This window comes from Peromyscus eremicus, chromosome 1, assembly GCF_949786415.1.
Source record: "Peromyscus eremicus chromosome 1, PerEre_H2_v1, whole genome shotgun sequence".
In the NCBI taxonomy this organism is placed as follows: domain Eukaryota; kingdom Metazoa; phylum Chordata; class Mammalia; order Rodentia; family Cricetidae; genus Peromyscus; species Peromyscus eremicus.
The window spans coordinates 97,556,488-97,580,332 of record NC_081416.1 but is presented as its reverse complement, the minus strand read 5'-3'; the positions used below and the strand labels follow the sequence as shown (position 1 = coordinate 97,580,332).

Genomic DNA, 23,845 nt, shown 5'->3' with positions numbered 1-23,845 from the left:
AGACTTCTTTCTAGGGGGTTTCGCTGTTGTGTGAACGTCGTACTGTACTTATAAAAGCTTAGGTGGTACGACCTGCTCTGCCCCAGCTGTCTCTTACTGCTCCAAGGCCATGCTGAACAAAACATGATATTAAATCAAGCACTGGAAAAAACTATGCACCCTAAAGACACAGTAATGAATGGGCTTCTTTCTGTAGGTGTAGGTGCACTGAGTACTATTTAAACTAATTTCTTTCGTAAGGAGTCCCCTGAAGTTATGTCTATGGAGCATTGGGTAGGAGGTAGAGGCAGAACAATTTCTGAAAGCCCCTGAGCTGGCTAGCCCAGTGTATGTGTGGAACAAGAGACCTTGTCTGGAACAAGGTGGAGGGCAAATGTCAGGTTGTCCTCTGACCTCTACACAAGTGCCGTGGCACCCACACTGTACCCGCACATGTGAGCACACACTCATGATGAAGAGTATATTATATTTACTATATAAGCCTCCTATGCTATACCTGGCACAAGCTCCCTGCACCACTGCCAGGACCTGAGTCCTGCTGGGGGCCATGGCTGCCTCTACACTCTGGCAGCTGGCAGACTGAGGTCCCTGCTTCCTTGGCCAGTTCCTGCCACAGCTAATTTCCCTGTGGCCTGTTCTGGCACTGAGCCTTCCCTGGCAGAGCAGGCTGCATGTGAGGAGACTGTGTGCCTCTATTCCTGGCACTCCCCCAGGATCCTTCTTGGTGCCACAGTACCTGGTTATTATGATTATGAATATGTGTGACTGAGTGTGTTATACTTTTATGCAGCTGACAGCTGTTGCATTAGTCCAGGATCGTGTATGAGTAATGGGCTGAGCTATTCAATGATGCACTAGGCATCAGGGGTGTTAGTTCCTATAGTCTCATGGGACCACTGCTGTATGTGTGGTCTGGTGTTGAATAAAAAGTTGTTATGTAGCACATGGCATATGCTGATGATAACTCCAGGACAGAGGGATGAGTCAGAAGCAGGAGGAATGCCATTGTTGGCACTTGGGCTCTCAAGTGGCAAAACTGGCAGGCTTACCACTTTCCTCATCTGCAGCAAAGAGTGTCGTGAGCGCCAAACCCAGCCCATAGGGGTCCCAAGGGTTTTCGTGCACCTCCTCTCACAGGTGGGCCGTGAGTAGAGCAGCAAACTGCTCCTTTCTTGCATTTCCTTCTTCTCTCTACCTGGCACAGGCTCTCTACACCACTCCTGGGAGCTGAGTCCTGCTGGGGGCCATGGCTGCCTTTACACTCTGGCAGCTGGCAGGCTGAGGTCCCTGCTTCCCTTGGCCAGTTCCTGCCACAGCTAATTTCCCTGTGGCCTGTTCTGGCACCGAGTCTTCCTGGCAGAGCAGGCTGCATGTGAGGAGACTGTTCTGGGCAGACTAGCCTCCATCCCTGCCATTCCCATAGAGTGCTTCCTAGTGGCTCAGTACCTGGCAGAATTCTCCCAGGAGACTGCATGCTACTCTGTGTTAATGCAGTGCCTGAGCACATTCCTGCATGCTCCATTAACTGCTTCAGTGAGGAAGACTGTAACACTCCCAAAGTGTGTGTTTTATCTCATCAGATATGTGGGAGAGACTCTCTTGTCATCAGTGGGTGTCAGGAACCAGTCTCCCCTACATATGGGCCTCCAGAGGATTCTGGGACACAGGCTTCTATGTTCCCTCCTGCTGGAAATATGACTTCTCATATGGATCTTGCTAGTCCAGTGATGCCAGGAGTCATTTGCTTTTCTCTCCACACTATAGGCTGTTTCTCAGAGTTCCCGTTGCCAAAGACCCCAAATGCTATCTCAGACTCTCTTGTGCTAAGTCTAGCAGGGAATATCCCTTGTAGTCGGCCAACCCTAGCAGAACATTAGAGGAGCAGAGAACAGAAGCTCAAATGGCCTGTTAGAGACTGAACCTCTACAGCTTGTGGAGGTGTATACCCTGGGGATACTAGTGAGAGACTGAGCTAGAAGCAAGCAGTGTGGGAAGTCCAAGCCCTCTCTTCCTAGGTGGATTTACCTTGGTCTGTGTTTCACTTGTGGGAGAAACTTTTTTTTTCTTCTATCAAGGTAGTTATTCAGACAAGGATTCATTGTGAAATTCAGCACCAACAAATGGGATAAGAAACAGTCACGATGAATGTCACAGATAAAACAAGGAAGCCATCTTGGCCAAAGGTGCTTGCTAGCCCACGCTGGGTTGTGGACCACTCTTTATACAAAGAGAGTGGTCTTGCCAAGCTGCCTTTGCTCTGTTTGTGTTTAAGGTGGCTGTGTTCCTTTGTGCACCCCTGAGATTATTCTTAGTTTTTCTCAGTAGAGAAGTGAGGTCTGACGAGAAGGCAGAGAAGCAGAGGTGCTTGAGAATCATCCAGAGGGCTTTTCAATAGCTCCTGGGCTCCACTGGAAGAGTTTCTGATTCGGTAGCTCTGGGCTCAGATTTGTGTTTTTCACAAGTTCTCACTGAGCACGGCTGCTGATTCAGGACAGCACCATGAGGGGCTTTAAGGTGGTTAGTGATTTGGGAATATTTGCAATGCAAGGAGTTCCTTAATCAAGAAACATATAGTATACTTATTGCTTTATAGATTTGCCCCTGCACCATTATAAAATGGCACAGGCATTTTTATTGTTTAGTATCATTATTATAATAATTTGAACTCTCCATTCTCTTAGCTAATGATACAAATAAGAATAAAAATAGATTTACTTATTTTAAGGACTCATATGCTGGGATTGCAGGCACACGCCATCAGGTCTATGCATGAGTTCTTTTGAGCAGAGGCAACACTGGTAAGAGCCCCAGGCAGAAATGCAGTTTTACTTAGATAAATCTGCAGGTTCGAATGCTGCCTCCAAGGGAGCTGTGCGGAGACGGAGAGGCTCGATCGTTGCTAAATCTTACGGCTGAGAATGACTCTGGTACTGGGGCTAAGTCTCCACTGCAATGGTATGGTTGTTTTAGTCCCAGTCTCTTGCTGGCGATTTTGGATTCCCACACATCATAGTCACTGTTCTACTGTAGCGAAGAGACGGTGTGACCCAGGCAACTCTTATAAAAGAAAGCATTTAACTGGGGGCTGGCTTACAGCCTCAGAGGGTTGGTCCATGATCATCACAGTGAGAAGCACGGTGGCAGGCATGGAGAAATAGCTGAGAGTTACATCCTGATCCTCAGGTAGAGAGAGAGAGAGAGAGAGACTGGGCTTTTCATGGGCTTTTGAAACCTCAACGCTTGTCCTTAGCGACACATTTCCTCCAACAAGGCCACACCTCCTAATCCTCTTAATTCTATTACAGAGTTCAATTCCTTGGTGACTAGGCATTCAAATATGGGCCTATAGAAGCCATTCTTATCTAAGCCACCACACTATATTAACATTAATCTGTTGATAAACTCTTGATGTTCCTTCACTTGGTTATTAAAAAAAACAACAAAAACCCAAACAAAACCATGTAACAATCCTTGTTACGTGTTAGGGTTGTATCTGCTCATTAGGATGTGCTTGTGTGGGATTAGGAAAGGGAGCACTTGTGAAGGTTAGTTTTGACTGTGGCTATGACTGCAGTAGGAAAAACCTCAGGTGTGGTGGTGCATACCTTTAATCCCAGCATTCAAGAGGCGTAGGCAGAGGCAGGAGGATCACTGTGAGTTCCAGGTCAGTCAGGACTACCTCTCAAAAAACCCTCACACACAAAACATCATCATCAACAGCAATAACAACAGCAGCAGCAACAATGGGTAGGAGGTTAACGGGCACACCTTTGGGTGTGTTTGTGACAGTATTTCCAGAAATGATTAGTTCATGAGGTTGGTGATCTCATGGGTGAATCCTTTGGTGGATGCCTCTTAGTTTAACATTATTTTGAGATACGTAAAGAGAGGAATTGTGGCCCTACTCCTTGAATATTATGGACAGTATAAATTAGAGTTGATGAGTTATTGATTTAAAAGAAAAAGGTTAATGTAAAGTTGGTGGGGGATTAAAGAGGTGGGGGTGGGTCTTTGAAATGTTGGGTGTGTGTGGTCACAATACATAGCATGAGGTTCTTAAAGAAAAAGTAAAAATAATAGTAGATTCATTTTTATATTGCTGAGCAGATTAATAATAAGATTGGTATCTGCCAATTTCCATTGTAATAGAATGTAGTCTAAGTCATACAACAGTATCATCAACAGTATCAAAATCGTGTTTATTGAATATAGAGAACAGAAAACAGCAGCAGCATCAAAAACAACATAATACACGAACACATGTAATCTAGGAGTGGAGGTTCCTGAGCAGGGCATGGGTTGGCTGAAGAAGCATCATCATTTGCCTCATGTGCACAAGTTTGAGGTGTGTGCATGCATGTTTGTATGTAAAAATACATTTACGTATATCCAGCTAGTGCTGACCTTATTTGCATGTATTTTGACTGACATCTTAGGATTAGCCATTCTAGAGTATATGTATTTTCAAGACATCATGTTGTATGCCCCGTAAATACATAAATTATTAACTAGGTAACTTCTTTTATGTTAACTGCAAATTTACGCAGTATGGAGAGCAATTGCAACACACTGTGAAAGAGGAAGATCCAGATAGTGCATAAGGTCTGAGCCCAAGTTCACTCATCCATCAAAGCAGCTGTTCCTGAGAGACCGGTCAGTGAGGATAAAGGCACAGAAGGAATGAAGAGCACAGCCTGCTGGGAAGATGGTGGGTGAGGGAGGTGTTGTATTTGAGGAGCAGGTACAGTGGGAAGTATGGCTGGGAAGGGAAGGTGCGGCGGCCTGCCTTCAAGAGTTCTCACTACCAGGAAATGATCAGTTGGGAGCAACATACACCTTAATGGTCTGGAGTTAACCATCCCAGGGTGTAGACCTACTTGAAGACATCATGTTGTAGGTGAGTCATTTATGCAATCATTGCTAGTGCCTCAGTTACCGAACCAAGGAGGAAATTCTTGAGAAAAATCTTCCCTGAAATTGAATAGTCAGGGGCTCCCAAATCCCATTCCTCAGCTTCATCAACATCATGCACATATTTCATAACCCTGCTCCCTGACTGGGGAACCCTTATGCGTGATGCCACCCAAAGCCTCTTCTAAGTTACATCCAGTGACAGATGTCATGTAATTCTAGTATTCATGTTTTACGTTCACCTACCTAATTAATCGTATTTTTAGTCAATAAATAGTTCACGTGCATACAGAATGGTATGCACAGGCCAGGTTTAGGATATAAAGCAACTAAAAAAGACATTTGTCTCATATGCAGAGTCTAGATTTGAATAAGTCAATAAATTAGTAAGTGACATTAAGGTAGAAGGGAGCCTAAAAGAGGAGGACAAGAGAATTTGTCTTCTTTGGGGGAAGACAAAATGCTATGTTTTCTCCCATATACACAATCTAGCTTTAAATATACACAACATAACATGGATGTTGCCCGCAACTAATTTTCTGGTAGTGAGAACTTGAAAGCAGAAGAGGGACTGTTTGGAAGGAGAACAGCAAGTGTGTGGGTCGGGGAGTGGGGAAGGAGCAGACAGGAGTGAGAGCCGTGATTTAGATGTGAGGGACTATGATGAAGCCCATATGGTATTCTAACTGAAAGTTTGATGAAAAATTAAGAAAAAAGGAACCAAAAGGCAATAGTGAAGGCCCTTGTCTTTATGGTTGCCAGCTGCTGTGTCCATGGCTGGTATGGTGGTTTGAAAGAAAATGGCCCCCAAAGGGAGTGGCACTATTAGGAGGTATGGCCTTGTTGGAGGAAGTGTGTCACTCTGGGGTGTGCTTTGAGGTATTCTATGCTGCAGGCCTTGCTCCAGATGGGTTCCTAGACCTGGGATTGATGGGTGGAGCTGTTGTCAAGAAAAGAAATGTGACCACCTGTTGTTGTTCAAACAAGTGGCCCCAAATAGCTTGAGTCATGTTTATTTATACAGCCTCAATGGTTTGCACGAACAATTTTTCAGCAAGCTTTTACTTTCTAAGTTTCTAAAAATGGTTACAATAATTATCAGTTTGTTCCTTGTCTCTTTCCCCTTCCGTCTCTCAGCTCTCCCACGGGTAGCCATTTTGGTCTATATCTCTACAGTCAGAAGCATAAGCAGTTTTGCAGGCTACAAAGGAACTTTTCTAACCAGGCACACCTGAGGTAGAACAGTGTTCCCAGTTGGCAGCACATGAGGTTATAGCGTCATGCAAAGTGACACACAGTTTTGTCTCCGGTAGTTACTATTTACATTTGGGAGGATCTAGATTCTCATGATCAACTCACCAGCCAAACCTGGGTCAATCCATTTTACACTTTGTACTACTCTATCTCCTCTGGGGATGTACCAGGTTTTCCCGTTTATCTTATAGGCAACATAACATGGAAACTTACTCTTAATAGTTGGTACTGCTTGTCCCTTGTCCTTATGTCCATCTCCCTTAACTCCTTGGGGTATTGGCACAGTTATTAGAAATGAGGGAACTGTGGGTTCTATGCTTCTGCTTCATTCCCTGTTCTTTGAATGTTCCTATTAACTCCTGATATCATCTATTTAATAAAATTCCTTTAAAACTCTTCGGTTTAAAAATCATTCTTCCCAGAACAGTTATGCAAATATGTAATATTAAACTTCATGACCTATTGTGACTTGCTAAGTCTAGCTGAAGGCTGTGCTGGAAAGGTACATCCTGTTCTTAAGAAGCCTGGGTTCATGGTCACACTTGAAACATCAAAGACCTTAGGGGCTGAATCAGGTCCAATGCATATTTTTAACAACATCCCCTCTGGCTCACACAGAGGGGCGTTATCAGGGGGAAGTTTTCCCTTAGTGTTAGTTATCTCATCCATGACCGACAAGTGAAACTAAAAGCCGCCAGTAATATGGCTTGCATCGCAAAAGCAATTGAGAGCACATAAACCATACACTTTTTTGGGATTATACCCAGGATTGTGCAGTGAACTGTCCACAGGTCCTTGCCAAATGGGTCAGGGTCTTCAGGGTCTGCCACAAGAATAGCCACTTGTACTATTCTCAGACATTGTTCCCCAAAGAAGTCACACGCTCAAGATACACCCAATGAGACAGTTCACTTCCTGTGGCCTTTGAATCATGATGTAGAACTCTCAGCTCCTTCTCCAGTACCGTGTTTGCCTTCATGCTGCTGTGTCCTGCCATGATGATAGTGGACTAGACCTCTGAAACTGTAAACTAACCCCAATTAAATGCTTTCCTTTATAAGAGCTGTTACGGTCATGGTGTCTCTTCATAGCAATAGAAACCCGACTAAGACAGCTGGTTTCAGGGTCATCTGTCTCTACTTGTCCCTCGTTCATATGTCTGTCATAAGCTGTGTAAGTGGAGGATAAAAACAGAGAAAGTTCTGCTTAGCTGCATCATCAGGTGAAGGGAAAATAAAACAATCAAAGGAAACAAGCAATGAAAATAAATATGTCAGGGGATGGAGAGATGCTCAGTGGTTAATGGCACTTGTTGCTCTCACAGAAGAAGACCATGGTTCGATTCCCAGCACCCAAAGGACAGTTCTTAACCATCTGTTAACTCCAGTTCCAGGGGGTCCAGTGCTCTCTCCTGGGTTTCACAGGCACCTGGGACGTATGACGTACATGCAGGCAAAACACCCATACACATAAAATAAAAGTAAATAAAATAAAAAATACTAAAAACAAAAGCAAATCCAGTTGTGTCTTGAACAATCACAGCTCACGTGTCCTGTTAACGAACAACGCACACTTTATCCCTTAGGCCACGGAACTCTGCATTAGTATACACTACTCTGAGTGTGAATATCCCTTCAACACAATCCTTGTCATGAAGGATCAAACTTTGGGGACTGCAGAGATAGCTCAGTGGTCAGAGCACTTACTGTGCAAGCATGAGGACCTGTGTGTGGATCCCATCACCTGTGTAAAAAGCTGAGTGTAGCCGTGAGTGCTTGTAATACTGGCACTGTCGAAGAAAGAGGCAGGAGAATCACCTAGGCTTGCTGGCTACCAGCTTAGCTGCAGGGTCAGCGGGAGACCATGTGGGAACAAGGCAGGAAGTGATAGAGCAGGACACTTGACAGCCTCTTCTAGCCTCTGTTCACATAGTAGCATGCAGACATGTGTGCATACCACACACACACATACACACACACACATACACACACACACACACACACAGAGAGAGAGAGAGAGAGAGAGAGAGAGAGAGAGAGAGAGAGAGAGAGAGAGAAGAGAGAGAGAAAACCATTGATTGTTGATAAATATTATCAGTTTTTTATTTATATGGAAAGTTGTGTTTAACTTTTTTTTTTTTTTTTTTTTGAGACAGGGTTTCTCTATGTAACCTTAGCTGTCCTGGAATGCACTCTGTAGACCAGATTCACTCTTTGAATTCAGAGATCTGCCTGCCTCTGCTTTCTGAGTGCTGCGATTAGAGGTATGTGTCACCACACCAGGCTAAACCTAGTCTTTTACCATGAGGGAAAGCTGGCAGGCTGACCAACCCAGCTACTACCCAGGCCCAGAACCAGGACTATGAGGTAGCCTACCCAACACCCACCTCATTTTGAACTGCTGGAGCATGTGAAGAGGAAAAACTAACAAATCCAAAGCTACAGGATCTCCGTGACACAGGGAACAACAGGATATGGAAGAGAAGTCCCAGTGGAGGCCCAGTATTGAGGGTGTAGTGAAGCCAGAGGCCTTGAACCAGACCAATGACTCATTGCAATGGACACTTACAAGTAAAGATGTATGGGCTGAAGGGTAAACTGTGTCATACTACAGCTTCCATTCCGAGATTTATTTCATTTATTTATTTTGTTGTTTGTTTTGAGTTTTTTTTTTGGTTTTATTTTAAATTTTGTTTTGTGGGGAGGTTGCAAGGGCAGAGGGTGGAAGTGAGGGGACAGGGAGATGCGTGTGATGGGATGCATGATGCGAAGTCCACAAGGAATCGATGAAAAGTTAAAAAGGCTGTTCCCTCCCTCGCTCTCTCTTTGCTGCCAGACTTCTGCCATAGCGGATCACGAGCATGCTCCCGGGAAGGGCCTGTCCCAGTTGACGCTGTCCTACATGGTAGTGTCCTCATGTGGCTGAAGCTGACATCTGACACCTATGTGAAGGAACAGATTTACAAACTGGCCTGACTCCCTCCCAAATAGGTGTGATCCTGAGGGATTCACATGGTGTGGCTCAGGTCTGCTTTCTGACTGGTAATAAAATCTTGAGAATCCGTAAGTCCAAAGGCCTTGCCTCTGACCTCCCTGAAAATCTGCACCATTTGATTAAGAAAGCAGTCACTGTCCAAAAGCATCTTGAGAGGAACAGAAAGGATAAGGATGCTAAATTCCGCCTGATTCTGATATTCTAAATTCTGATTCAGAATTCACTGCTGGCTCCTTACTATAAGACTAAGCAGGTCCTCCCACCCACTTGGAAACATGAGTCATCTACAGCCTCTGATCTAGTGGCTCTCTTGTGTACACAGCAATAAAATCACTTTGAATAAATTTAAAAAAGTTATAAACAAACAAAACCAAAACAACAACAACAACAGCAAAAACCAAAGCAAAAAAAAAAAAAAAAAAAACCAAAAAACCAAACAAACCCAAACACCGAAAAACAAAAACAAAACCCCAGTCCTTTAGAGGAGGCTTTTGGGACAGGAGTTTGGGACGGTCTAAATGTGGTTCTGACAAGACAGAGTGCTGGGTGTGTTCCATCTCCTGACTTTGTAGCTGGCTACACTCATAAGAGGAAAGTGTGGCTGACACTCATAAGAAGAAAGAATATTGAACAGGAGGGCAGCCAGGCTGGGAAGAGAAGGGTCCAAAGCTGGAGTGTGCTGGGCTCATGGGACAGCATGGTGGAGTGAGACAGTCATGGGGAAGCCTGGTCCTGCCACTCACTTGTGTGACTCTGGAAAGTCAAGGGATTTATTTGATCCTTAGCTGTGAAGTGGGAGTTGTAATAATGGCTTTTCAGGATTCTGAAATCTATAGAGACCAGGCTGGCCTCGAACTCACAGAGATCCACCTGCCTCAGCCTCCCAAGTGCTGGGATTAAAGGTATGCCCTCCTTGGCTTTTACATTTTAATTAATTAATTAATTAATTCATTTTTGAGACAGGGTTTCTCTGTGTACCCCTGGCTGTTCTGGAACTCACTCTATAGACCAGGCTGGAGCCAACTCACAGAGATCCTCCTGCCTCTACCTCCTAAGTGTTGGAACTAAAGATATGCGGCACCATGGCTTTGTGTTTAACATTTCTTTAATTAGCCAAGTTGTGGAGGTGGACAGATAAGGCTTTTGCAGGACACCACCTTGAGAGAAGCCAGAGAGGAGAATGGAGAGTTGGGGGGGCGCTGACTTTGGAGACTCAGTAATTTAGGAAGAAGATAGTTGAGCACCACATCTCAGTCCCAGGAGGGCATGGTGTAAGGCCTTCCCTCAAGGGTTCTCATGAAAGAGGATAAAAAGCGGATGCAGGATGAACCGAATCTGCCACAGACCTCCTGTGTGTTCCTGAAGTCTCCAAGTGTGACTCGGTGATTAGATAGGTAACCGTGGGTGGCCTGGTTATTAAGGTAAGAATTAGGCTGCTGTTGGGTCCCACAGGCAGAGGTGACAGGACTCTAAGAGGCAATGGGATACGTGTTAATACATTTACACCTGAAAGCTATGGAATGGCCTCCTGATAGCAGGGGTAGGGAGCGAGGCTATGATGGAGGGAGGCGATGGGGCGAGGCGATGGAGGGAGGCCGAGAGCGCAGGGGCTGAAGGGAACGTTTTGAAAGGTGAAGAGAAACACCTGGGGGACATGGCAGAGGTTCCAATAATGAGAACGGGGGAGAGGCAATGGGAGACATTCTGACAGAGCCTGCAGACTCCTTTGCATGTGAAAAGACCTCTGAGGGGCACAGGGCATGGTCGCTTGTCCTGGGCCGGACATTGGCAGCCAGGGCAATTTGACAGGTGGAGAAGAAAGGTGGAGACTGGTTCTCCTCTCGAGGAGAACACCATGGGCTGACAGGCAGGAGTAGGAATGGAAAAACGACTTTAACAGGCCTAAGATATATAGCAGCTACCGAGCCTCCATGAAAAAACATCCTTAGTACCCTCAGACGCTCTGCTCAACTTCTTCATCTTCATGGCTGTAGGATGAGTTCACTTGTCTTCTCAGAGGTGCCCAGCCAGAGTCTTCACAAAGGTTATTGGCTTGCCTGTCCACCCTTCTCTCTAGCCACAAGCCTGTATCTGAATCTGAAGTATGATGTTTCCCCAGACAAAACAAAACAACTGGCCATTGCTCAAAACATGCTTGTTGAGGTATTAAGCTAGTGAATGAAGAACAATATTCAGGGCAATGATGAAATTACCTTTTAGTTTCCAAATAGCAAGAACTGTAATCCATCTCATGCCTGAAATAATGATTGTCTTTCTAATTTGGGTCGTTGGAGGCTCGGTTCCCTAGGAAAAAGCACTGAGAACCTCATTTCAGGAACATGGGTCAGGTCATTGTTTCTTCTTAAAAGTAACCTGTCCACAAAAACGATAGACAACTAAGGAACACAGAGAGTGGGAGAAACAGTCTTCCCCAGGGAAGAGCACACCAAACGGTTGTCCAAAACCAAATGGGCAGTCCTATAAACATACATACAAGTAGCTTTATACGGACTGAGTAGGTTATATTTAGGAATATATACATATATATATATATATATATGTATAGGAATATATAGGACTGCAATAGCAATTACTGAAAAAAGAGGCCATGAATTTGAAAGAGAGCAAGGAAGAGTATATGGGAGAGTCTGGAGGGAGGAAAAGGAAGGGAGAAATGCTGTAATTATATTACAATCTCAAAAATAAAATAAAGGAAAAAGTCTAAAAAAATAATCTCTTGTGTGTCTTCATACGTAAGCACAGTGAAGTCAGAGAGCTTCCAGATTTCGTTTGCTTCAGTTGCTCGTTTGTGATTTTTGGTGAGTGGTCCTCATGCGACTTTCTTTAAGTACAAAGCAGGGAGAACAACTTGGATGTCTACTCCCTGCCTGAAGAATACATGAAGCGTGCAGCCCACTGTCAAGTGACGCTTCATAAAGGCGATTGATTCCTTTGTGTTGTGCCACACTCAGAACCATTGTGTTCCTAGGACATCACTGGCCTTTTATGGTCCAGTTTTAAGAGTCTAGTAAACATGCATGAGGGGATCAGCAATCATTTAATTATTGCATTGAGATCTATAAAGGTTAAGGATTGAGGGAAAAGGTATGCTCAAGACTCTTTACAGAGGAAGAACATCTGTCTCCTTGGAGCTTTCTTGCTCTCCCTCCACTCCGGCTCCTTTGGACTGAAAATATTTCAGAACTGTACTGTGCATGGCTGTGTGCTAACGTACACTGCTTCTCTTCTTTTATTATTTATGTTATGATTCACTATTAACACTTAAAGTCAAGCTCTCTGGGCATAAATGGCTCATCCTGTGTGTGTTTGATTCTTTGTAACTAGGGTTTATAGGCTAATATCTCTTATTTTTGATGAATTGGAGATAATTCTAGGTGGGTGTCATTCATTGGAGCATAGATTATCTTTCATCTTTGTGTGCTTCTTATTTGCATATTCAAAGAAGAGGAAAGGTGTGGAACACAACAAAAGCTCCCAGTGATATCACCCAAAATGAAAGGAAATACATATCTTCTTCTAGCTCTGTGAATTGGAGGTTTAGTATCTGAAGGGTTTTCTGGGTATGACTACCTTAAACCACACTGTTGTAAGTCACACAGTCTTCCGCCTGCTGGGCATCCCTGGCCAGGAGGACCAGCACATGTGGATTTCCATCCCCTTCTTCCTTTCCTATGTCACTGCCCTGCTTGGGAACAGTCTGCTCATCTTCATTATCCTCACAAGGCCTAGTCTCCATGGACCCATGTACCTCTTCCTCTGCATGCTGGCAGGAGCAGACATTGTCCTCTCCACATCCACAGTTCCCCAGGCCTTGGCCATCTTCTGGTTCCACGCTGGGGAGATCGCTCTGGATTGTTGTATCACTCAGCTCTTCTTCATCCATTCTACCTTCATCTCTGAGTCAGGGATCTTGCTGGTGATGGCATTTGACCGCTACATTGCCATTTGCTACCCCCTGAGGTATACCACTATTCTCACAAACTCTCTGATTGGGAAGATTGGAGTGACCATCTTTCTGAGAAGTTATGGTACAATTTTTCCCATAATATTTCTTCTGAAAAGATTGACTTTCTGCAAAAATAATATTATTCCACATACCTATTGTGAACACATAGGCTTGGCAAAATATGCTTGTAACAATATCCGAGTAAACATTTGGTATGGATTTTCTGTCCTCATGTCGACAGTGGTCTTAGATGTTGTGTTGATTTTTGTTTCCTATGTGCTGATCCTCCGTGCTATCTTCAGCATGCCCTCCCAGGATGCTCGCCACAAAGCTCTCAACACTTGTGGCTCCCACGTTTGCATCATTATCCTCTTCTATGGGCCTGGGATCTTCACAACTCTTACTCAGAGGTTTGGGCGCCACATCCCACCTCATGTCCACATCCTGCTGGCTAATGTCTGCATTGTGGCCCCACCTATGTTGAATCCTATCATTTATGGAATCAAGACCAAGCAAATCCAGGAGCAGGTGGTTCATATCTTGTTTACAAAACATAAGTGAATTTGGGTCAAAAACTCAGAACTCAGATTTTGGAATCAACAGTTATCTATTGAGTGGTATTTGGAACTGGTGGATGGGACAGGTCACCTGACACGTGGCTCAGTGAGTTCTGCATCTGGAGCAGCTTTACCAGGGAGGCTGTTTTATGAATAACCCGTGAGAACAGTGTCATGCTCTCACATATTGTACTGAGCAGAGTCCTGTGAAGATCTGGGGTAGATAGGGCTGTTCCCAGACATCATGTCCCTCTGCCACTAGCATGAATTTTGGAAGTAGACAAAGTGATTGAAAACACTCTGTTGCCTTGGAATTTGCTTCATGGAGTTTCTCAAGCTCTGAGATATTTATGATATCCCTGGGGCACCACATAGAACATTTCATTCCTTCATGCTTTTCATTTTAGTTAAGTGACTTTCTGGGTCAGTGACTCTTGGGCTCTGCAGTTATTTCTTATTAAAACATTCAAGGACTATGTACATGCGAGTAGCTGGGACTGTAAGGTATGTGGCTCCCATTGTGCAGAACAACCTTGAGAAGCCTGAGTCTGCTGAGTTGTTTTGGGAGAAGGATGCTGTGGTTCCTGAAGGGGTGGTGCCTGCTGGGAGAACAACAAGGAAGTCAGGCTGTGTACTTCAGTGATCTTTGAGGTGACATTCAAATTCTTCACGTACCAATTTGGCTTTTTCAGGGGTACTGGGGACCCAAATTCAGATATGCATCCTTTTTGTCACAAGCACTTTATATCCTGATCTCCCCAACCCCTATGTTTATTTATTGACAAAAAATAACAGACATATTTGGTATTATCAAAGATTTAATTTTGTATTTCTTTATGGCTACCAAAATCTTGGGAGGCTTGTGTCTCATGACAATGGTTTATCATTTACACATCACCTGTTCATGCTATCTCAAGTATTTTAAATTATCTCTGGATTGTTGATAACACTTAATACAATGTAAATGCTGTACAGTTTCTATACTGTATTGTTTAGGGAATAAATAATACATAAATAATGACAAGAATAAAAGGTCTGCACATGTCTAGCATAAAAACATTTCCCTCCAAGCATTTCAGGGTCAGATAAAAACTTGGTGCAAGGAATCTCCCAGGAATCTACTAGGATGATCCCAGCTAAGACTCCTAGCAATAGCAGATTTGCATAGTCTGAACTGTCCATCTCCTGTGACCAGATTGGTACCTAGCCCAATCATTATTAGAGAGGATTCATCCAGTAACTGATGGGAACAGATGCAGACCCACAGCCAAACCTTATGTGGAGTTCGAGGAATACTATAGAAAAGGGAGAGAAAGATTGTAAGAGCCAGAGGGGTCAAGGACACCACAAGAAAACTCACAGAATCAACTGACCTGGGCTTACAGGGGCTCACAGAGACGAAACTGACAACCAGGGAGCCTGAATGGGACTGACGTTGGCCCTCTGCATATATGTTACAGTTGTGTAGCTTGGTTCTCTTGTGGAACTTCTAACAGTGGAAACAGAGGCTGTCTCTGACTCTTTTACTGGCTTTTGGGACCCTGCTCCCCATACTGGGTTACCTTGCCCAGCCTTAATACGTGTGGAGGTGCTTAGATTTACTACAATTTGATATGCTATGTGTTGTTGATACTCATGAGAGACCTGTCCTTTCCTAAACAAAAATGGAGGAGGAGTGGACTGAGGGCTAGGAACAGAGGGGGGATGGGAGGTAGGGACTGGGAGGAGAGGAGAGACGGGAAAGTGCTACTGGGATGTAAAATAAATAAAAAACATCTCCCCCCCAAATACTTTCTATCTGTCATTTGTTGAATCCATTGACAGATAATCTACAAATAAGGAGGGCTGACTGTGTACATAAATACATTCTAAAATAAATTTTTGTATATTGACTGGGTCTAACACATTTTAAAATACATAAACATTGTGGAATGGCTGTCATGCTCTCTCTTCTTCACAGAGAACATTTAATACTACATGTGCTTGGAAATAAGTTATAATTGAAATATCAGTGGTTTTTGATGTTTTCTCCCTTTTTATGACTGTTCAACACCAGTCATAAATCTCTGGAAAAGCCACAAAAGGGTTGTGCAGTGCGGGATGATGAAGTCTGAGAAGCAGAGGAAGGACTCTGTTTCCAAGTTCAGTGCACAGAGCAGCCCTCAGGTGTTAACACAGCAAGAGCAGACCCCACCCAACTAACTGAGCTGACTCAGGTTAGACAGCTGGAAGGACAGATGCCTGCTGATGATAGTTACAGCCCAGTTGGTCACCACAGAGGTGTTAGGAATGTCACATGGAGCAAACGCCTTTTCACTTTCAAGTCCAAACTCTGTTTCTGGTCTTCAAACAAACAAGTGGACTTTATACTAACAGTGTAAAATGTACTTCTGCAGAGGCCCTGAGTTCAGTTCTCAGCACCCACTTCATTCAGCTCACCACTGCATGTAATTCCAGTTCCAAGGCATCTGTTACTGCTGCCCTATATAGGCATCTGCACAAAAGTATCCTTATTTACACACAGACATGCATATATTTAAAAATTAATAAAAATAGACTGCAATAGTTATTAACTTATAAAACATGACAGAAAGCTAAAAAAGAACAAATCACGAGAGTAAAAAGAAAATAAATAGCATGGTAGTCAATGTAAACACAAGAAGACTACATATATATATATAAATATCTATCTATCTGTATCTATCTATCTATCTATCTATCTATCTATCTATCTATCTATCTATCTATCTATAATTGTTTGTGAATATTCCAAAGGAACATTTGAGACTTTGAGGTTAGCAGTCAACTAACATTGTTTTATAAATCCTACCAATAGGAATAATGTCATAATTCCTGAGACAGAAAAATTAGCTGTAAAAAGATGAGAAAACCTATGGAAAGTCACAAGTCTCAGGAAGTACTCAAAACTATCAACATTCACAAGGTCCCTACCAAGGTTATGTAAATGGTAACCACTACTGGGGAAGAGAGACTCTCCATTCTGTTAAGCTGCCTGCCAGTCAGTCAGGGAGCTCCAAGGATTCAGCTTTTGTGAGTCATAGCCCATACTGGGTTGGGTTTTTGTGTCCTCCATGCTCCCGGTGGTGACCCCATCCTACTCCCAATCTCATTAAACTTGTCCATTTGCCAAGTTGGACTTGAGTAGAGACTTGGGTTGAATCATGTCTTTGGTCTGTTGCCAGTGACCTATTTGTGGTGAGTAGATGGCTTTTCTCATCTTCCCAGGAGAAGTCACAGAGCAACTTCAGAAGAAAGACCATGACTAGACTCATAATAAGCATGGTCTGTATTCTCCAGAGAAACATCAATACTTGACAATCTTCTCACTAAATAGCACAGTCTTAAAATCCCTTAATATTGACAGTACTGCTAGGGAGAGTAATCAAACCCAATGTCATGGTGGAAACTTTGATATATCACCTAATGAAAATCAATGGTACAATCTACTTCCCTTAAAATTTCATTTCCTTACAGAGGAGTAAAATTCCATTGCGTACCCATGCCACATTTTCATATGCTTGTTGGTGAACATCTAGGGTGGCTCCACTTCCTTGTTATTATGAATAATACAGGAACAAGAAATATTCATGGAGATGGATGGATCTGGAAAGTATTAAATGAGATGGTCCAGGCTCAGAAAAATAAAATCCTCAGATTCTATAATTGTGAAGATTCTAACTTTTAATGTTTGCATGTGTGCAAACAAGAGGGTGTGAGAGTGGGTGTAGGCTATGAACTCAATAGGGGACCAAGGGAGGGTGTTGAGGGAAGAACAGGACAAAAGGTCACCTGTGACATGAAAGTGGAGAAGATGGTACAGGGGGTGGGAAGAAAGGGAAAAGCATAAACAAATTTTGTTTAAAAAATACCAAGGCTTCTGGTTTATTTATTTATTTATTTATTTATTTATTTATTTATTTAATGGATGGGTTTTCTGAGTGTGTAAACAAGTGAGTCTCTGTATCTCTATCTGTGGTGTTTTTTTTTTTTTTACTTTTCTTGGGCACTTTTCCTTCTGTTTGTTCGTTTTGCCCTATTATGACGTGTTATTTTTTGTTTCATCTTATTTTATTTTATTATTGTCCCTTAGAGTTCTTTTTGTGTTCTAAGGAGAGACAGGAAAGTGGTGGATTGTATGGGAGGGAATGCGGGGAGGAGCTGAGACGAGCAGAGGGAGAGGAAACCATAATTAGGTTATATTATGTAAGAAAAATCTATTTTCAATAAAAGGGAAAAATAAATGAGAAAAAAATGCCATAATGAAATCTAGTACTTTGTATGCCAATAAAATAAATGAAAAGTATACAACTCAAACCATGAAAACAACAAGAAAACCAAGGATAATGGCCAGATGGTCATCAACAGAAAATGGAAATGTGGTGGGGATATATGACGGACTTTTACTCACTTGTAAAGAAACGTGAAATTTGAAGGAAAAATGAATGTATATCTCATTTTCATTACAGGATATCACAAAGTCTTTGACTGTTGTTTTGTAGTTAGACAGACATTAACAGCCTTGGAGGCCATTAATGATGGACCTTCTTCATAATCCACTTTGGATGCCATCTCACATTTCTTTGGTGACACCAAAAAGAAAAGTCTTGTAATTGTGTTTCCTTAAGATTTTAAAATGCTGTATGAAAAGGTGGAGGTTTCAGGGTTTTGCTGAGGCCCATGGAAGGGAATGTTACTTCCTCCTGAATGACCCTAACCCTTCAGGCTTATACCCCCAAGCCCCAGGAAATAAGGAACTAAAAAGAAAACTAGTTGCAAGGGCCACCTGACTCAGCCATTATTCAACCTGTAACAATGTAACAATGTAAAAAGATTTCTGTTAAGAGATGTGCTCAACTGTGACTGGGATAGTTGCAAGTGTTCCAGGAAGGACCACTGTGACCTCGTGTAAACTCCACTCCCGCCCTGATACCCCCCTTGAGGTTTCAGGAAGAATGTACATGTGGACGTGACTGTACCCACTCTGTGATCAGACCATGATCTTGTGAAACGAAATTGTATGGGAATTGTAATTTTATGGCTTTTGTGGGTTTTTCCTTTAAAAACCCCCATGTGGCTGCAGTAAGATGCGGCTTTTTTTTTTTTTTTTTTTTTTTTTTTTTTTTTTTTTTTTCCGAGACAGGGTTTCTCTGTGTAGCTTTGCGCCTCTCCTGGAACTCACTTGGTAGCCCAGGCTGGCCTTGAACTCACAGAGATCCGCCTGGCTCTGCCTCCCGAGTGCTGGGATTAAAGGCATGCGCCACCACCGCCCGGCACGCGGCTCTTGCTCTTAGGAGCAGAGTTTGCTCGTCTGTACAGTCGCCAATAAACCTCTTGCTATTGCATCAAATGGACTGGAGTCTGGGTTCTTGGGGCGCCCACTTGAGACCCTAAACCTTTGGGGTCCAATACTCCTACTCAGAGGAGTTTCCACTTAGGGATCTGCTCCTGGCCCTGGGTAGAGACATGGATGGCTGAAAGATTAGACCATTACATACCATTGTCCCCTCAAGAATTAATCCAACTCCTCAGAAAGTCTGATTCTTCTAAAGACATGCTAAAGAGATGGGCAGACTATTTACATCTTTAATGAAATAATGTGCTTATACTTCCCAGAAGCCTCTGTCTTGACTCAGTTGCTTTCATATCTCCACTTTTGGAGTTCTAACTCAGATAAATTACCTTTTCTTTTCTCTCTCTCTCTCTCTCTCTCTCTCTCTCTCTCTCTCTCTCTCTCTGTCTGTCTCTCATATACTGGTGGGCCTTCTCATTGTTTCTTTGAAGTCTCCCACGTGTCACACAGCTGCCTTTATCTGCTTGTTGAGCTTCATTGCTGAACCCGACTGGCTTCTTGACACCTGACTCAAAAGGCAAGACTGTCTTTCCCTCATCCACCATCCCCCTCCTCCCAGAAGCTGCTCTGATCACAGCTTGCCAAGCTTGTTGATTTACTCTCAGTTTCTCATGGGCTCTCAGCCTTCTTTTAGAGTTCATTTAAAAATCCTTCGGAGACATCAATTGAAGTGTTTATTTATTCGAGAGAACACATGTCTACCTCTTCTCCAGAGATGGAGGAGAAGGTGGTGGTGTGGGCAGGTTTAAAATGCTGTAATAATGAGATTCTGAATACAATGGAGGGATTTTGGAAACACAGGTCTAAATTTGATATCCCTGGTGTGGGAGCTTCCCTTGGGGTCTTCAGGTAAATGCACAAAAAACCCTCTGCTCCCTCTAACATTGAGTCTTATGTGAATTTCTATCATTCTATGCTGTAGGAATTGCAGTGGAGGCAGGTGAGTTACTTACTGGGGTGAGTGGGCAGAATTTCTTGGTGAACCAGGCATCCATTCCAACAAGACTAGAGGGTGCTGGACCTAAGGCAAGCATCTGAGAATATAAGACTGTTTGTCTAGAATTCAGCAGGCAGGGACAAGTGTAGAACTGTGACTGTAAGTGGCTCTAGTATGGGGGCAAAGAGTGACGACTGGGAGAGGAGAAGGAAGGGCTGATGCAGTACATCTGGATCTTATGTACCCAGGGTCACTGAGTTCTTCCTAAGCTCTGCTTAGGGTCTATTCCCCAAAGACTGAAATATCCTGCCTCTTGTTTTCTCTCATTGAGTAGTTTTTACATGCTAGATTCTGGAAGTGCACGAAGATAAATGAAGTTCAAAAATCAAGTAAGATCTAAGTGAAAAGCAATTAAAATAAGACTTGCTGTTTTGTTGTCCAAAAGCACTGGGCACCTGGAAGCCTTCCTAGCACCTCTTCCTCCTTACATAAATTAATTATTGGCTTTCTCTGCAACTCCTGCTCCTGCTGTTTCTGCTCAGGAGGGTGATGAACAGAGCTGGATTTGGCCCCTTTTAGCATTTGCATACCTCATTGACTTCCCTAAGGGTGCATACATTTTTACTCTTAGTGTGTTGTTGATTGACTTGTGGTAGCTGATGTCCACAATAGGACTTGGGCCAAATAAGGTCCTTCAGTTTAACAGACCAAATTACTTTCTCCCTTGTGGTCCCATAGACTTCTTATTCTACACTAATATGTTCAGTTAGTATATTATTGCAATTAGCTGTGTAAAATTCTACCTGGCTGTAACGGTTCTGTCTCTTCAAAGATGCAGATCATATCTTATTCAACTGTTCATCTGATGTAGTTCCAGGCACACTCACAGTGAAGGACAATAAGGAAGTACTGTAAGATTCTGGTATAATAAAAAAAAAAACCTATGAACACAGTATGAGCTTTCAGTTCTCTGGGAAAGGTCATCTGCATCAACATGGATATTGCAAACCACACTGGTCTTAGTTACACAGTCTTCCATTTGCTTGGCATCCCTGGCCTAGAGGACCAGCACATGTGGATTTCCATCCCCTTCTTCCTTTCCTATATCACTGCCCTGCTTGGGAACAGCCTGCTCATCTTCATTATCCTCACAAGGCCTAGTCTCCATGGACCCATGTACCTCTTCCTCTGCATGCTGGCAGGAGCAGACATTGTCCTCTCCACATCCACAGTTCCCCAGGCCTTGGCCATCTTCTGGTTCCACGCTGGGGAGATCTCCCTGGATCGCTGCATCACTCAGCTCTTCTTCATCCATTCTACCTATGTCTCTGAGTCAGGGATCTTGCTGGTGATGGCGTTTGACCGCTACATTGCCATTTGCTACCCCCTGAGGTACACCACTATTCTCACAGACTCTCTGATTGGGAAGATTGGAGTGACCATCTTTCTGAGAAGTTATGGTACAATTTTTCCCATAATATTCCTTCTGAAAAGAGTAACATTCTGCAGAACCAATATTCTTCCACATACAGCTTGTGAGCACACTGGCTTGTCCAAGTATGCTTGTAGTGGCCTTCAAGTAAATATCTGGTATGGATTTTTTGTTTTAATGTCAACTGTCACTTTAGATGTTGTGCTAATATTTGTTTCTTATATGCTAATTCTCCATGCTATCTTCCGCCTCCCTTCCCAAGATGCTCGCCACAAAGCTCTGAATACTTGTGGGTCCCATGTCTGTGTCATCATACTTTTTTATGGGCCTGGGATCTTTTCAACCCTCACACATCAGTTTGGGCACCAGATTTCAGCAGATATCCATGTCCTGCTTGCCAATGTTTGCATTCTGGCTCCACCAATGTTGAATCCCATCATCTATGGGGTCAAGACCAAACAAATCCGAGACCAAGTGACTCATGTCTTGTTTCTGAAAGTAATATGACTTTCAGAAGAGAGACCAAACTGCTGTATTCTCAACATTCTAGTCACATATGAGGCGATCTCTAACAGCCCTGGTAGTTGAGGGGTGTTGAGCCCAACTATTTATCTCAATGACTCTCTTTGTGGATAAACTCCACTACGGGAATTTTGATATGCTCTTCCAGGTCTCAGATCGGTAGTGAGATCGGAATACTTGGAGTTTAAGATGTAGAGATTTGTTACTATATATTCACTGCACATAGTGATGGGTTCTAAAGACACTTTTGTTCAAGTATTCGTGTACTCTCTCTGTACTCACCCCATTACCTCATGCTCCCTCTTGTTGCCCTTCTCCCAGTCCTACGCTCACCTATCCTTACTTCAACTTTCAGATCACAGATGTAGTTACGTATGTCGCATGCATGTGATTTCCTGCACCTAAAATCTAGGGCTCACAAATGAGAGTAAAGGAGATGTTTGTCTTTCTGAATATGACTTATTTTGCCTAATATGATGATCTCCAGTTGTATCCAATTCTCTGCAAATGATATGACTTCATCTTTTTTATGGCTGAATGAAACAATGTGTGTGTATATATACACTATATTTTTAAATTATTTGTGAATTTCACATCATGAACCCTGTTTTCACCTCTGTCTAATACACTGGTCAACCAAAACATTGAGTCTTATTTTTTTAATTCAATGATTGAATTTAAAAATTGTTAAATTTTAATTTATCTTTACAGAAAAAATGTGCAGAAAGTAGGAAACTTGCATGTAATTCTCTTCTCCCTTCCTTCAATTTTTTCTATTACTAACATCTTGCATTGATGTGATACATTTATTAAGATTGATGATGAATCCTGGTATATTATTGCTAATAAAATTCATAGTTTCCATTGTCAGGCTTTGTTGATAGCCTAGGTTGACAGTAATTTTATTTATATTATTCTGATCTCTATGAATTTGGTGCTTAACTGGGTTCATATTAATGTGAGATTAGCTAGATAACAGAAGAAAAGACTTTAGTGGATTTGATCGTGGGTAAAAGAAAATTGTAATGATGAATGTCTTCTGAGTCTAAATTGAAGAATATAAACGACATATATGGTGAACTCACAGTAGCTGCAGTTACCTACATGAGTCCTGAACAAGATCAAACCAGTCAACACTCCAGCATAGATGGGGAGGCTCCCTTGAGGATCCTCCTCTAGCTCGGGAGCTAGTGACAGTTGATGCCTGCTGAATGAGGGTGAGCCATTTTTCTTTTAGGGTGTGGACCCACAGCCATGAGGTAGTAATTGGATTAGAAGACTATGTACAAAGAAGAGGACATGTTTGGGGTGGTCTAGGGGTGACTGGGAGGGGACAATTAAAGTAGATATAATAAAGATATGTTGTATACATATATGAAAATGTCAAAGATAAATAGAAGTATTCTTAAAAATTATAAATCACTAATCAGGAGGCCTTCCCCTTTCTGAACAGAAACAAAGGAGGACGGGATGGGGAGCAGAGGAAGGTGAGAGGAGGGGAGGGGAGGAGAGGAAGGAGGGGAAATGGTGGTCAGGATGTAAAGTAAATGAGTAAGTTTAACTAATAAAAAACAAACCACTGAACAGAGCTAGGTGTGGTGGTGCATGCCTGTGATCCCAACACTCGGGAGGCAGGCATGTCTCTGTGAGTTGGAGGCCAGCCTGGTCTACAGAGTGAGTTCCAGGACAGGCTCCAAAGCTACACAGAGAAACCCTGTCTTGAAAAACTGAAACAACAAAACAAAACAAAACAAAACGAAAAAACAAAAACATAAACAAACAAAAAAACCAAACCACTAAACAGAATATAAATCACACAGAGTGGCTGATAGTTTAGGAGGAAAATATCAGTGTTAATGGAATATGATCTTAGTGAAGTTAATATAATATGTGTATCTGG

The 23,845-nt window shown here is 42.9% G+C and overlaps 2 protein-coding genes, 1 long non-coding RNA gene and 1 pseudogene across 3 annotated transcripts; all 4 read left to right on the top strand.

Annotated features, from left to right (window-relative positions):
• The first annotated feature begins 1,023 nt into the window (after nucleotides 1-1,023).
• LOC131916286 (uncharacterized) lies at nucleotides 1,024-8,968 on the top strand. The gene is made up of 3 exons (XR_009380529.1): nucleotides 1,024-1,137; nucleotides 4,548-4,897; nucleotides 8,321-8,968. It is a non-coding gene; the product is annotated as an uncharacterized LOC131916286 (long non-coding RNA).
• Nucleotides 8,969-8,991: 23 nt separating this feature from the next.
• LOC131912570 (small ribosomal subunit protein uS15-like) lies at nucleotides 8,992-9,522 on the top strand (annotated as a pseudogene).
• Nucleotides 9,523-12,441: 2,919 nt separating this feature from the next.
• On the top strand, nucleotides 12,442-15,480 carry LOC131901827 (olfactory receptor 52B4-like). Its single transcript, XM_059252900.1, has one exon. The coding sequence runs from the start codon at nucleotides 12,743-12,745 to the stop codon at nucleotides 13,685-13,687; it is 945 nt and encodes a 314-aa protein (XP_059108883.1). The 5' UTR covers nucleotides 12,442-12,742; the 3' UTR covers nucleotides 13,688-15,480.
• A 5,465-nt stretch (nucleotides 15,481-20,945) lies between these two features.
• LOC131912474 (olfactory receptor 52B4-like) lies at nucleotides 20,946-21,930 on the top strand. Its single transcript, XM_059264796.1, has one exon. It carries the CDS (start codon nucleotides 20,986-20,988, stop codon nucleotides 21,928-21,930), a length of 945 nt encoding a protein of 314 aa, XP_059120779.1. The 5' UTR covers nucleotides 20,946-20,985.
• Nucleotides 21,931-23,845: the final 1,915 nt, after the last annotated feature.

What these genes read in the sequence shown, in the direction of transcription:
- LOC131901827 (XM_059252900.1), top strand. Translation starts at nt 12,743, where the DNA reads ATGACTACCTTAAACCACACTGTTGTAAGTCACACAGTCTTCCGCCTG.
- LOC131912474 (XM_059264796.1), top strand. Translation starts at nt 20,986, where the DNA reads ATGGATATTGCAAACCACACTGGTCTTAGTTACACAGTCTTCCATTTG.